We start from the raw sequence: 15,990 nt of genomic DNA on the forward strand, positions 1-15,990 counted from the left end.
ATGGTTACAGCTCTAATGAGATATTAAGCAGGAGGAGGGCAAATACCAGTACTGTAAAGCCTATATTTGTTGTGTCCATCTTCACTTTTTCACTAAACTTATCCTAGGAACCTTAGGTCCTCTAGCGCAACTCTATGGTCAACTTCAGCCAGATGTTGATCATATATTGCACTGGAGGACATAGAGATTCCAAGATAAAACATATTAATCAAATCTTCAAATCATCAAATCCTTGAAAGGGGAAACTAGGGAATGCAGGGTGCCTACTGTATTGGAAGATTTGGGCAAATCTTAACATCAAGTACATTCAGTTTTGCTACAGACACTTTAAAAGTCTAAAACTGGAGTCACATGGTAAAGGTAAGGAAAGAATAGATGGACACCTAGTTCTAAGTGTTTAGATATTCTGGGTAAGAAGGGTTAAAAATCTAAACCTGCCCTAAATTCAACAAAGCAAGTACTCTATTTTCACCTTTAAAATGTCAAATAAAAGCTTAACTAGGACCCGGAGAGAGAGAGAGAGAGAGAGAGAGAGAGAGAGAGAGAGAGAGAGAATGTGAGAGAGATACAGAGAGTCCTTGCCAACATTCTGAAAAGTAAAATTTCCTGCAGCTATATAAACAGCTTCCTTAAAATTAAGAGCTGAGATGAAGCCAAGAAAGTACACACAATGAGTCCATCTGGCTTAATACCATCTACCCTGCCTGGTATTAGCTCTCCATGGTTTCAAGCAGGATTCTTTCTGAGCCCTATCTGGTGATGCCAGGGATTGAACCTGAGACCTTTTGCACTGAAAAGTACCACCAGGCTACAGTCCTTTCATTGGATTCCAAAAAGAATGGTCAATGATGTCAAATTAAGGTGGAAATAAAGGTTCCATTATAATGTAACTCTTTCTTACAGAAAAGTTTCGTTTTACAAGCAGTATTGGCACGTAACCAATGGAGATATCAATATATATTTCTAAACTGGAAATGAATCCCTCCAAGACTTTTTAAAAACCACTCCTTTTAACAAAACCAGGTATTTAAGTTATTTTATTTAGTTTACTGTATGAACAATCCTAGAAAGACACAAAGCTTGCATAATAGCTTCCCCCGAACATTCATGTACCAAATAAAAATGTATCTAACTTCCAATTTGTCCTGAATCTTAGCCATGACCAACAGCTTTTCTAAAAGAGAGTTATAAGAATCACCTACCTGTGAGAATTGACTGGTCTACCCTTAGAGTTGTGGATTTTATAGATGTAATTCTTATGTCAGCAGGAACCTTGTCACCAACTATGGAATGAAAAGATGCCACATGAATTTGACTAACTGGTATCAAATGCAAGATCTTCTACTTCATACTACCAGTCGTATATCTACTCAAAATATTTCTTTTGGAAAAAATTAAACAGATGATCCATTTTGACTTTTTTAGATCTAAGATTTTCCTTGACTTCCTCCAGAAAGTGTTTACTCATTTGGATTTCTCTACCTGCAGCTTGTGTCCAATTACTTTTTCTTCCACCTTTAACTGAGAAATCTAAATTATATTAACATGATTGCACAGATATTCAAAGAGAACACACATACTTGTGTACAAACGCACAGTGAACTTTCTATGAATCTTCCATTAGCCCATTAAGATTTGGCAACTGTAAAGCTCCAATAAACCATATGATGGGTTCTATATACCCAAGAGAGCTTTTGATTTCTTATGCAGTTTCATAGACACATTCCCCCAAGCCACGTAACAAACTGCTTTTGAAACTGAATGTTTCAAAAACAGTTTGTATTTTTGCATGCAAGCTTCATGTCTGGTAGAAAAACAAACATGAAAAACCCACTAGGAGCACAGAAGCCCATGGGACGGAGTCTATCAAATTGGACAGGCCACTGTCAAGATTCAGTTTCTTTGCATCTGCCCACATTTCATCCTGCAAGTATTTCTAAAGTAGCTAATACAAAAGACTAAGAAAGGGGTTGTGTACAATGTCTACTCAGTCAACAGCTACCATAACAGGGAATTAAGTATATACCAATAGCTCAAGAACAGAGCACTGAAAATACTTACATCACCAGTTAATAAATTACTGATCCTGTCACAGAGGATGGACTTGTTCAGTCATAGTCCCTCTAGTTTTACAGCAGGGATGCACAGAAGAAAAGTTAATTCCTACAGGAGCTGCTTATGCAACTGGCAGCAATCATGCATGTAGAGAGAATATCGGGCTGTGAGAAAGCTAGAAGGTTTGCAACTTTATGTGCTTCATCAATGACATTAGGAACCCTTACTACAGGACGGAACACATACCATTTAGTGGTGGTAGGTGCACTTTGGTCATTAAGTAAGACCGATTTCTGTTCAATTTCTCACAATCTCAAATTTACTCAGATAGCCTTGCAAATCCTTTGACGGGGCACAAACTATAACAGGGCCTTGGTATCCGCTGAGGTTTGGTTCCAGGGCCCCCTATGGATGCTCAAGTCCCATTATATACAATGGCATAGTAAAATGGTATTCCTTACATAAAACAGCAAAATCAAGGTTTGCTTTTTAGAATTTCTTTTGTATGACTATTTTTGAACCATAGTTGCTTGAATCTATGGATGCAGAATCCGTGGATTAGGCTGGCCCTATTTAGAATTCCCTATTTAGAACAGACAGACCAATAAGCCAAGTGTGCTTTATTTATTTACTATATTTATATAAGGCTGTCCAGAAACACTGTTCTTTGTCTATTCCATTATTGCACATGAAAAAGTCTAAATTCACTGTGCCCTTCAGCACTGAAGAGAAAATAGTACAAGACAAACAATGGCCAAGGCCAAAAATGGGCAAACTATTTGAATGCACTCCCTTGATGTTGTGAGGAAGTTTATATGTAGATATATGATAGCAGCTGTTTCTCTGCTATCACAGTTCCACCAAACAGGCAGCTAAGACTCAACACAATGTGGAAGAAAGCCTATCAATTTACAGGAGCACACAGTTGAGCATCTCAAATACACTGCCACACTTGACAATAGCACATGAAAAGACTGAATCTCTTTACTAACAATGTGCAGTTTGGTATGCCAAAGTACAATACCATGTTTGACATTCCTTTAACAACCAGGAGAAACTAAGTGGGAATAACTATTATGAGTTATTATTATTTCCTTTATGTTGCAGCCTACCTTCCAAAAGTGATATCTTTCCCAGTCCATACGCTACTCCATATGAACATCAACAGCATCCCTAGACTGTAAAGAGTCTGAAACATAATAATGAAGGCCATATTCCGCTGTCACCCTATCATTGCAGATCAACAACATGCCCTTCCACTTTTGATACCTAGTTAATCTTATTTGATTTGCTGTTCTTCTAACGGCAAAAACAACAACAACACCCAGTAGAAATGGGCTTCTAGGGTCTATGGACTCTGCAGTCTTTGTGCCATGGGCATAATCCAAGACTGGATTCTCATGTCCAAAACTGGGCATTATATTCTGTCCGCCTAAAGAGCCAACTCTGGGAAAGGCAAAAAAACTCAAGCGTATAGGTGCTACTTCTCCATCCTGTCCCCTCAAAGACTTGGAACACACACAGAAGCTAGCAATTTCCACACAGACACTGGCCAGAGTCCAGAAAATCCCTGCTCAGGCTGACTTTAGGAGCATGACATCAGAGATTCCCCTAAGCAATATGCCGGGAGTGCTAGATCCGTGAATGGGTTTTAAAAAGCCAGACCCTACAATCATTTATTATAAATCAATCTGACAGTTTTTTCAAACACTGCTTTAACATTATTGAGCACCCAGAGCCCAGAAGTAAGACTGTTCTAGAGAGATCTTGAATCAAACCCTGGTCTCCAGAATTGTAGTCCAGTGTCCAAACTTTGAGACTAACTGAAAGAAAGAAATTGGCAGCATGAGCTTTCCTAGACTAAAGTCTACTTCCTCAGATCTATTTGGTGGAATGGTAAACCAGGGACACACCTATACATGCCCTTGGTGTGTGTGACTGTCAATACCAATTCCAAATCCTTTGTGTATGGTAATAAAGTGGCAAGCCCAGTCTTGACGAAGTAAGACTGTTACTGCATGCTATGCAAAAGGATTTTGCGCAAGATTGCCAAATGAAGCATCCATATCCAGTAATTCCACTATGAACACTACTGAATGCATTCAGGTAATGAAAGGCAAGAGGAAACAGCTCTGTTTTAGTAAAGGCTTCACCACCTCAACAGAGAAGACTTTTATAATCTTATTTGCCAAAGTAGAATTGGGGATTAACAACAAATTATTTGTTGTTCAGTTTGGTCTGCACTTTTCTTCCAATACCAAATTTCCTTTGAAACGCCATTTCTGCTGTAAGGGTATATCATGAATCCCTCACGTAACTGAAGCATATTTCATGCACTTCAATCCTCATAGTTCAGTAACCAGCCCACCAGACCCAGAAAGAGGTCAAATTCAAAAATACTTCTATAAATACGTAAGTAATTATGCTGCCCTAGTTTGAACTCCAGACCATTTTACAGATTTGTGGGATATGGCATGAAGCAGGATTAGTTATCTGGAGTAGTATCACCTTAGCACAACTTCTCACAGCCCAGAAAAAAAATGGCTAAAAGCTACATTAAATAGCTAGAAATTCATCATTAGCAGAGCTATGCTTTAATTATTTTTACATACTGCTTAACAAATGCTGTTCATTAAACTTACAAGCACAAGATGAACTAAAAGCAGACACTATTCATAAATACAAACACCTTCACCATAACACCAGAATTATCATCAAGCTGTTTCTTATGCTGATAAAGGCAACAACTATTGCCACATATAAAACTGAGACAAGAAAACTAGGAACTTTCCTTACACAGATATGAGAACCTCTGAAGTCAACTGTCACCCACATAGAGCAGTCATAAAGCCCATGGATATACTCCTCAAGGCTGTTCTAGACTTACAGCCTCAAGGCTGTTCTAGGTTTCTATGTGTAGCTTTCTCTTTGTCTGATTCAATAGAACAGGAGGGCCCCAGGAGAAAAAGAATCAGGACTGGATGTAATGTATCACATAGCTTTGTGCTGGCTCGCTTGTTCTAATCTGCTTGCTGCCTACAAACAAGAACATGGTGGGATTTGTCTAGCACAGAAAGTATGTGTGGGAGGGGATGCTTTTATTAATCCACAGAAGACCCTCTGAAAACCATGGCAAATTTAGAATGTCCTTTAGAATGGCAGTGGAAGGTGTCATTCTGACAGTCTTCAAATCTCCTCTTGAATTTGGTTGTCACCATACTACTGTTTTGTGCCTTCAAGTCATTTTTGACTTAGGATGACCCTAATGTGAACATATTACAAGGTTTTCTGGGGCTGAGAGTGTGTGATTTACCAAAGGTCACCCAGTGGGTTTCCATGGCCGAGCAAGGAATCAAACCCTGGTCTCCAGAATTGTAGTCCAGTGTCCAAACCACTACACTACACTGGCTCTTTGTATACCTCATATAATACAGAACGCTGCATAGTATTATGTGGGATGAGCAGGAACAAATACCTTTGTCTTCCTTTAGCATGTTTTGTCATCGCTAATAAAGCAATAACTAAGGTTATTATTCATAAAATATTAACATACAAATAGTTTTCTTTTGCCAACATTAGGCCCAACAATGTTGGAATCTAGTTACTTCCTGACAAAAGAATATTTATTTTAGAGCCAGTGACCATGTAGAAAGTATCTCCTCAGCATAAAAACCCATACTGAACTATCTCATGAGCATTCAGCAGCACGGACACATGGGAGATAACGTCCACCTGGTTATTCTACTTTAGTCAATGGTGGGGTGTAGCTGCCTGCACATGCAAATTCTATTGGCACACTGCCTAGAATTCCATGCTCAGATACACATCCCTGCAACAAGTACTTTGTCGCTTCCCTACATGGTCCTCTTTTTGCAGGCACCATGTCAGAGGCCATCCAATACGCTTGCACTTATGACAGAGGCATGCACACCATTTTTCTCACCTCCAGGTCTTGACACTAGCTAGGGAACACAGTGTATGTACTCTGCCACCCACCCTAAAATTTTAGCCAGGTTACAGTCACTCACAGTAAAATGATCTGAACATCATGGACTACATAGAGTATTGAGGCTAGTTGGAAACTTAGTCATCCTAAGACTGAGCATGGCACTACTGCTACTTTGGGAAATATTGGTTATGAGTGTAAATGTCAGACTGCCAGCACAAGAGTCAGTTACATTTAAGTCAGTAGCACCATGATCAAGAGCAGTAATGTGAACACGAGAGATAAGCATGTGTATTTGCTTGTTCTAAAATTTTCATGCTCTATTGAGGCAATTTGCAATTATTTGTTCATGCCCCCAGGACCAGAAAAAAGTACATGAAACTAAATATATCTACTGCAAGTTACCGTACTTGTTAGACAGCAGATACTAATTCCGCATCTCTTTCCTTTTGATACATCATCATTCACATTATGGGACTTCACAAGTGAAAGGTTAACAATAAGGCATTGTCAGTGGTGCTACCGCAAAATAAAGGGCAAGGCTTTCCTAGGAAGAATACCAAGGTAAGGAAGAGATCCTCCTGTCTATCTGCCAGCTGCTCCAGTGTTAATTTTTTCCCCCTGAATCTCATTTTTAATGAATTCCCCCTTCCCAATAATTCAGTAGATGACCGCCTAACCTTTTCCATATTTGAACATACAGTAGGAACTGATGAGAAACAGTTTCTCATCAGTGTTTGCAGATCATCTGTTATTTTATTCTTTAATTCAGTTTTACTTTTTATTTCTTTTTTTTAAATATGATTTTTGCTTAATGAAAACAATAGGGGGGGAAAGATAACTTTCCCATGTAAGGTGAAAACTCAACAACTACCGCATTGAGAAGGGCTAGACTGAGAAAGCCATATTTGCACCCCTACAGAGGATGCATCATTAGCACCAAATAGAGAGAAAGTAGCTGTTGTGAAGTCAAGTGGCTATAAAACAAAACTTTTCCAGCTTTTCCAGAGGAGGATGTGTGCCGCAAAGAATGCTGTTGGAAGTCATAGTCAGTCTTCCTCAGGTACACATCTCTGCTGTTATCTTCCATTATATAAAATTGTGTTGGCTTGGAAATATACATTACCAAAGCATTGACTTTACATATGAGACTTACACTGTGAATTTCAATTCCCCCACCACAACTGCAATGCTAATGAACATTAAGGTGTAGCTTATGGCTGCATTAGCTAGTGCATTCCTATTAATGTTTTACAGCTGCAATTCCAGACCTATTTATTGTACATCCATGACAAAGCAAATCACTTTCAAAAGACAATGATTCTATTTTTGTCCCTTCACATCAGGTCAGCTGTTGCTCGGGCAGCAAGTTTGGCCTCCAGAAGCAATCACTTTTTCTACCCTCAGACTGAGACTGATGAGGAAAGAGAAGGGCGTTGTAGATTATATCATGTTGATAGTGCAGGCATTTTAGAAGTCAGCAGGATTTATCTAAGTTGAAAAGTGCAGTAATTTGATAACAAAATAAGGTATGATTTTAGTATGATCATATATAATCCATGGGTATGCAGTTTAAGTCTGATACAATGTTAACAGCCAAATTCCTACATCTATATGATGGTTCCGGACTACAGCCTTCCCAACATATTTTGTCTCGATCTTAACAAAAGATCATCAATCCATGTGAACAAATTTACTATTACCATATGCCTCAAAAACATTAGCAACATTAAAAGTTATCATAAACCACACATATTATGTAGCATCAAAGCATCTTACCAGCGACTTCCACGATATCACCAGGGACAATGTCTCTTGCTTTTATTCTTTGTACGCTTTTTCTGTCTTGCCGGTACACTTTGCCCATTTCAGGTTCATATTCTTTAAGTGCTTCAATGGCATTTTCAGCATTTCTCTCCTGAAAGAAAAATTAAGTCAAGAGGGCCCAGAAGCTTTAGATTTTATAATGGAGTTGGCAAAACTGTCAGCTTCCAGTTTTCCCATCTAGACTATTAAGCAAACAATCTATTTTCATTTACTGGCATAACTAGACACATCATGTAGTTGGAACAAGCTGAGGAAGCAGCCTGCAAAACATCACTGTCAACTGCAGTCTGTAAGCCACTACTTTGTGTTTCAGTTTGTTTCACAATCTTTCAAGCATGTTCATTACAGTTTGGGTAAGAAAAGAATAGTTTTAGTGCTCTGAGGCAAAAGGTTCTTTTGGAGGCCATTTAACAAGCAGAATGCCCTTTCAAATTGAGATTATTATTTCTCCCATAAGGCAAAGATCACTCTGCTTTATTTTAGAGCAAACAGACCAGATCAAAAAGCATACTCATAATTTATAGCATCCTTATTTTATCCCTCCTGTGACATTTAGCATGTCTGGCTGGATGTGTCCAGAGTTCTAACATGGATATGAAAGAATGTGGAATGAAAACAATTGCCCCCAAACCTCCTGTCTAAAGTTGTAAAGAAAAGACAGTACATTTGACACCTGTTACTTGCTAACATGGTGTCTACTATTAACTGAAGTCAGGTGTGATATTCAAGAAGCGAGCACATTAATATATCATCACTGTTTCAGATGTTCCTTGTTCAGCCATGGGAACTCATTCTATGATTATATTAACAGTGGTTTATGGCTGCAGTGATTTAATAAAAACCAAAGGCCTTCCAGTTATTAAGACTGTCTTCTCTCCAACAGTTTAATGCTAAAATCTTGCGAAATTATTACAGGTTGCCAAAATGAAGATGGGAAAAATTCAAGCAGCCGACAGCTCCAGTTCTAATATCTACACTGAAGGTCAACTGAGAGTCATCTGTCCATGATTTGTACTGCTGCTTTTGCAGATAACAAGAAATCTTCAGAACTAAAGATGAAAGCTTATACTGGAGAAGAATACATCCTGACAGGAGCTGTTATTAGCCACAGTTCTCCACAAACCTAACATACCAATGAAATTGTTCTTTCACAAACCTCTTACTCTGTAACTTATAACATGGGGAAAGAGACACACACTTTTAATCCTTCTCCATTCACCTCTAAAGGCATACTGGAGAAAGATATGGTACTATCTAATTTCAACAGCCATGAAAGAAGTGTAACGGTCGCCCATGAATCATAACAACCCCCAACACATCTCTAATGAATGTTAAGACTGTTCTTCATACCATTCCACCATAACAACCACCATTTACAATAGTTGATTGCTTGGAGCATCATACACACTGAACTAAGCAGTAAAAATCATGTTTTTCCCCATGCTTCCTATTGGCATGCAAATATATGCATGGCAGTGACCATATAAACATATCTAGGAAAACTACATGTTTTAGACTTAAATAAGCAGTGTCATAAATGCCATTGTTGGATTATAAATCCCACCATCTCTCAGGCTTGTATACTTATATGGCCCTCAAACCAACCTCACATGCAATGCTGAAAAGGCTATACACCCTTGCCTTACAAATAATATTTAAAGCCTTCTAAGATTCAGCTGCTTACCTGCCACACACCCACAATTGCATTGGCTACTAATATGAGTAAGATTACAAAAGGCTCTACGAAGGCTGTGATTGTTTCTTCACCTTCTTCAAACCAGGCCAACACCTGCAAGAAAGAGTGAACAATTTTTAAATTACAAAAGGAAATTATTAGATGACATTTTTCAACACCAGTCATCTCAATTTTAGCCACCATTTATTCACTTGCAATGAGATATCCCCAATATTTACTGCACCATTCAAAGAAGTCTGCTGACTCACTGAAACCACACCTTAAAAACGGAAAGCAAATTCCATTTCAAAGAAATAATCTTCACCTGCCTTTTTCCAAATCGCTTGCTGTTTGAAAGCAGTTTGCACTTTTGGGACATAAGCAGGCTAGACCTGAACCTTTGTTTTCAAAACAACTAAATTGCAAACAAAACCTAGAACAGATTAGACTTGACAAAACAGCATCAGAAACACACTTTATTTGTCTTTAATAAACTAATCCTTTCCTACAGGTAGTGAACAACGCAATGTGAGAGGCTACGTGAAAACAGGAACCATAGTTTGCAATGATTGGTTAAAGGTAACATTTTAATTCTTTTAAGACAATGTAAGATCTGAGCTGGCATTTTTATGCTTGGTCAGCTGGCTATTTTGAGAATTGAATCATGGTAATTTTTATCTATGAGAAGATCAAGTTCTAAGCTGACATTATGAACTGCTGCTGTTTTCCAGCCCCACCTCCACCACACTTTCCCCCCTTAAACTTCAAGCCAAGTTTCCTCTCCATTTAAAATAGAGATTCTGAAATCTTGAGTGGTCATAGCACATTTTTGGCACAAACTGGTCCCTTGTAAGAGTGATCAGGAGATAAGAACACACAAAAGCTGTAAAAATCCCCTTGTACAGAATCAAGGATTGTACGTACTGAAGGGAGTGCTTTGAGTCACAGCCAAGATCTGTTACTATTACTAATAAGTTCATATGGGTAATCTATAGGCTCTTGACAGCCAATAGCAAACTCTACAACAGCTAGTGAGAAAAATAGCGGCTGCTATATTGGAGTTCTTGAGCAACCGGAAGTGCAAAGCAACTGAAGAATGCTGAAATCTGCAGCATTTGGAAGTCAGCGTACAGCAAGTTGCTAACCAAACTCCTCTTACAAAGTAGGAAGCAAGGAAATGTAAGTTCTTTAACTGTCAAGTTTTGCAGCAGCTCATTTTTCATCATTGAATATATACCCATTTTGGTCAAAGGCCTTTATGTAACACATATTAAAAAGCACACCACTTTTATAAAAATCTATTAGACAAGGTTTAAAATATGACACTGGTCTATTTAAATACATTTTATGGTATAAATCAAACACAACCATCCCACTGCAATTGATAGCTACTTCTACCATATATCTTCTTGTGATCTTCTGGTGAGCAAGGGCAAAGAGGGCTACCTACCAAGTCACATATTCATCTTTGCCTACTAAGAGATCGAAAGTCATGACCAATGGGCTCTGATAAGAATTCTCAATGAAAGGTACCCAAAATTGTTCTGCCAGGTTACTGTTTTAAGAAGCTGTACAAAACATCATGAGCAAGGTTCTCTGCTTCAGGACAACCACCAATACAAATATGTTTGTGCGCGGGATACTACTTAGCCTTCCTTGTCTGAAAGCAGAACACATCATATTTAGCTATAGCTGTGTAAAAGCTTTCCGGGGTTGCACAAATGTCAATTCTGTCAAGTAAACTGCATGTTCACAAGCCTGTTTGAATCTGAAATATAATCTGCACATAAAGAGGAACTTTTTGGTAACAACCTCCCCTGTGGTTTTGATGATATTCTTCTGTATATACCTTCTGGAAACCCTTTATGTTCACTTGGTGAGAGACTGCTCATAAGCTGAGTAGCATAACGTATATAATTTTTAACAGGTCATTCCTTTGTCAGTTCAGACATTGTTGGGTAAATGGTATTGTCTGTTGTACCTTACACCAATAAAGTAACATGTTTTTATGAATTTGGCTCTCAGTACTCGGATCTCTAGCTTGACCATAGCAGAAAATACACTTACGTAAGGCCATCAGTGCTCATAAAATTAATTCTGACAAGATTCTAAACCTGAAACCTCCAATATATCCTGGATCTTTGCCCCACCTATTTCTACATGGTATCTCAGGACCTAGATCACAGGCATGTCAAAAAACAGTTAAAAAACAACAACAAAACAGGAGATAGAGCAATCCTACAATAAAGACTATAGGAAAAGCAACTTTTAGGTCAGAGTAGAAGAGAATGGTAAACCTTAAATAGTACAAATTCCACCGATGAACCTCCTTAAACATCCCAGTTCCACAACAGAATGCCAGAATGCAGATTGTGAGACACTCTATTTGCTGTAACCTTAATGTATCATTAGCCACTTGATGGAGCTGTTTGTTAGCCGTCAAACAGCTAAAGTGCACACTAAGAGAGACACTTTATAATGAGTTTGAAGGACCTCCACAACTACATCTTCAACACCATTAACAGTTGGTTTTTTTAAAGTATGACCATCTTTAATACCTGGCATGGATAAAATGATATCTGTTTTTTCCCTTGCACAACCTATATTGAATTAATATTTATTATCTGCCAGGGTTATGAAGTATAAAAAAGCCAAATTTTCACTACAATACACTGTAGAGACAGACAAGTGTAGTCTGAAATGTTGTAAAAGTAACGGATGTCACGAAAAATCAAATGATGTCAAGTCCACAAGGGTCTGGGATCTACGCTATCTTAAGACTCTTCTATACATTTGTTGAGGTTTCTCACAAATGTCAGCTGTTTCTTCTGTAATCATAAGGTTTAGAAATCTGCTCTATAAAATAAAAATTCAAATTCTCCCATCATTCATTTCTTAACAGCTGTCATACAGATTACGAACTAATATGAAGGACTAATTGTTAAACATGCTTTAATTTCATTCTATCGTAAAGGTGAAATGCACTTTCCATCTTTAACAATTAAATTGTATTACTGGAAGTAGTAAAGCTATCTTATCATTTCCACGGAACACCTTTGTTTGTGGAAGGTTTTTAAAAATGGACTGTACAAGTTATATATCTTTACAGCAGACAAGCATATCTGTACCCTATGCAAAGAAACATGGTGGTAACCATTTACCTCTTTGCTTCCCTGCATTTTACAGGTGAAAACATGGATTTGGCTAGCACACTGAAAATACTATTCTCCCACAAAACAGCTCTATGAACTTGCTAGCCCATCTTCCTCCAAGGAGTCTCGGTTAGATTACTATTCCACTTAGGCACCTAAGGCTTTGTGAGTGACTACTTGAGAACTATATCAAGACCCATGTTGCATTCACTTCTTCTCCCTCAAAGGTCAGATGTATCAGTGCTGTTTAAAAGGCCATTAGACCAGATACAAGTATGTATTAGGGTCCTCCATTACCTATTTATAAAGCCGAACCCCAAAATTCTTGCAGCCTGGCAGGTTAGACAAACCCAGTTAATATACAGATTTTTAAAAATTGTTTAGAATTACTTCCCTTCACTTAAGACAAGTTATATATCGTAATTCATGAGGGGGAGAAAAACCAGTGAAGCGAAGAAAAGGAATGGTAAAGATTGGTTGCTAGTATATACTGTCAGGAACAAAAAGATGGGTAATGTGGTTCTTGCATTTGGGAGCCCTTCAAATGTTCACTCAGATTCGGAAGCCTTTGTTACTGAAAGCACAGGATTGTCAAACTCTTAAGTTCAAAGCTGCAAGAACAGATGCCAAGCTGTTCTGTGGGGCAGATCCATGGAACGCAAGACTTTTAAACATGGGATGGTTTCTCCCAAGAGTAATTGATCTAGTGATTCTTAATCTCTTAGTTTGGGTTGGAGCTAGAGAGCTCATGTAACAGAAAGTTCTCATAGAGAAAATGCATTCCCATACAGAATATAAGCACAGCTAATGAAAGAAAGAAGACACAGCTAATGTCCTCATTCTGCTCAATAATTTGTTTTCTACATGCAGGACGTTTTTGGATATTCAGTCAAATGAGCCCCAGTGAGAATTCACAAGTGGTACTGTACAATCATAAGTTTACCGCTTTAGTTACTATATGTGAAAATATAGTTCTACAATTCTAAGTTATAGGGGATTCAGAAATGAGCCTTCGTACTCCTTGCAATAAGAGCTGACAAATGGAGAACTGATAGATATTCGGAAATTTCGAAACCTGTGGGCACTACTATCTACATTCCTTGACCAATCACAACAGTTTTGTGATAATGCAGCTATGGATTTAAAGTTGTTATCAAACTGCAGTGAAAACAGAAAGGCTCACCAGTATGTTCTGCGTCACTTTTCAACACAGAATTAAGTCTTCAACAGATTTTTTTAATAAACTTTTCGGAGGTGAAATGGAGGGTTTTTAATGTCCATGTTCTCCATTTCAACTCGTCATATGCAGATAATACAGATTTGAACACTGCATGAAAGGTGACTTATAGACAGTATTAAAGTTAAAGTTAGTGCTACAACTGATACAAAGAACTGGTTAAGTTGATTATCTACATACCTACTGATCACTGTATTGAAGATGGGGAACGGCTGGCTATGAATGAGACAAACATACCAAGTGCTACTGAGAAGGCAAGTAGGAACTGTATCCCATAATTAATTAAAGTAGATTTGCTTCTCAGCACAAAATCTGCTAAAATTATTATGTCGTATTAATTTTTGCATATTAGTACACTTTATTGAATTCACAGTACATTATTAATGCTATGCTTTTTCTCTCATCTGCTCTTGAGGGCAATCTGGCCTCTTGATGACAGACTGATTTTAGTACATCTACCATATTTCATTTAAAATTAAACAAATAAAGTATTTTTGAAGAAATACCGACAAATTATTCCATATAAATAATGTCACCCTAGGGAATTAATTGGTAACTATCAATTCAGTTTATTTCCACTCTCTTCTTGATTCACAGTAAGCTAACTCTCCCAACGGTTACAGAAAAATTAAATTATCAATAGGGGAAGAAAATTGTGGAGCCATATTACTTCAACAGACAGCATTCATCCCTTATACATGCCAGCTCTGATTTCTGCACTTAAGAGCCATTGTTATAACTAATTCTTAGAAGAGGGAATTACAAGGAAATACTGGAACAAATACAATTACCTGCTGCAATCATCTTACCAAGATTATTGGTAATTAACTACATTACTGTAGTTCTTATAGTTTAATTCTTCTCATTACGGCTTTAAAACCATTGGATACAGAAATCCGATACCCAAATATTCTGTTCCTGTGTTGCAGAACTGAACAGCTCCAACAGATAACTTTGTTTCAGCCTCAATGGTGTATGACATTATTTTGTCAGTTATACTATTGTTCCCAAGCAAATTTGGGGTTTGTGCCTCAGTGTACCTTACGCCAATGAGGAAACACCAAATGGGAAGATCCAAACTATTTTCTTTTTATTTGCTGAAGCAAATGCTGCCAGTTAACATAAGATGCACAATGGCTTTAGACATTCTATTCACACTCTTTGCTTTTAAACTAGCAACATGCTTAACCCTACTGATGTATAAACATGTACATGACACATTTCTTATGTTTTGTCTCTTGGCAGTACCTAAAAATGTTCATTCTTCAAGATATTCTTTTTCAAAAGGCAAGATGTAAGTAAGTAAATTTTCTTTTCTGGATACCTTTCAAAACCAAATTTGAGATCAAACGTTTACAAATTGCTGCTAGAAATGGGACTGCGTGTTTAGGCAGAGAGTACCTTTATATTTTGAAATTTACAGAAACACGAGGCAACGTCTAATGTCTCGTGAGCAGACTTCCGCTTGCACTGGGACTTCCCCTTTCCTTCTTCCACCCCACACTCCTAGACAAACCTGATCTAGAGGGTTCCTGCACTCCAGAGGAGAAATGTGCAGTGGACAGAGGACTGAAAGGGTATGGGAATCCATCCTACTGGCAGACGGATACAGTTGGACTTAAGCCATAATTTGATTTTCCAAGATGCAACACAAAATTGCCACTTTCCAACAGCCTTCCTATTAAAGTCCGTCACTTCTGCAGAAAAAAGATTGGGAATTTCTTATGGTAGGAATATTTCAGATTTCACTGACCCCATGAAAGTAGAAAAGGTAAGATGGGGGGAACACCTTTTTTTTACCTGAGACAACACCTCTCTAAGAATCTCTAGGTCCTTCAGCACAACTCTATAGTCAATTTCTGCCCAAATGAAATGGACAATAGAGTCTGGCAAGAGGACCTAGAGAGTCCTAGAGAGAACATATTAATCAAATTAATGAATAATGAAGTCTGCAAAAGCCAAAGCCGCAAATGTGGAAGGCTGACTGTACTTTCCATATCATACTGTATACAGACAGAAAGATCATACCTATTAAAATCAATTATGTTTGGAAAGGTTAAGTTTGACCTAACAGACATGATAATCTTGTAATCAATGG

General features: G+C 37.9%; 1 protein-coding gene across 2 annotated transcripts in view; it reads right to left on the reverse strand.

The window, feature by feature from the left end:
• Positions 1-15,990, reverse strand: part of ATP2A2 (ATPase sarcoplasmic/endoplasmic reticulum Ca2+ transporting 2) — a 41,894-nt gene that overhangs the window by 18,298 nt on the left and 7,606 nt on the right. For both annotated transcript variants that reach the window (XM_089499731.1, XM_089499732.1), the window contains exons 4-6: positions 9,513-9,617; positions 7,781-7,919; positions 1,203-1,283 (exon numbers count right to left, since the gene is read on the reverse strand). In XM_089499731.1, the coding sequence (XP_089355857.1) occupies positions 1,203-1,283; positions 7,781-7,919; positions 9,513-9,617 (325 nt within the window). The remainder of the gene's footprint in view (positions 1-1,202; positions 1,284-7,780; positions 7,920-9,512; positions 9,618-15,990) is intronic.

This window comes from Sceloporus occidentalis, unplaced genomic scaffold (assembly GCF_023333645.1).
Source record: "Sceloporus occidentalis isolate IW3139 unplaced genomic scaffold, rSceOcc1.0.p SCAF_138, whole genome shotgun sequence".
Classification (NCBI taxonomy): domain Eukaryota; kingdom Metazoa; phylum Chordata; class Lepidosauria; order Squamata; family Phrynosomatidae; genus Sceloporus; species Sceloporus occidentalis.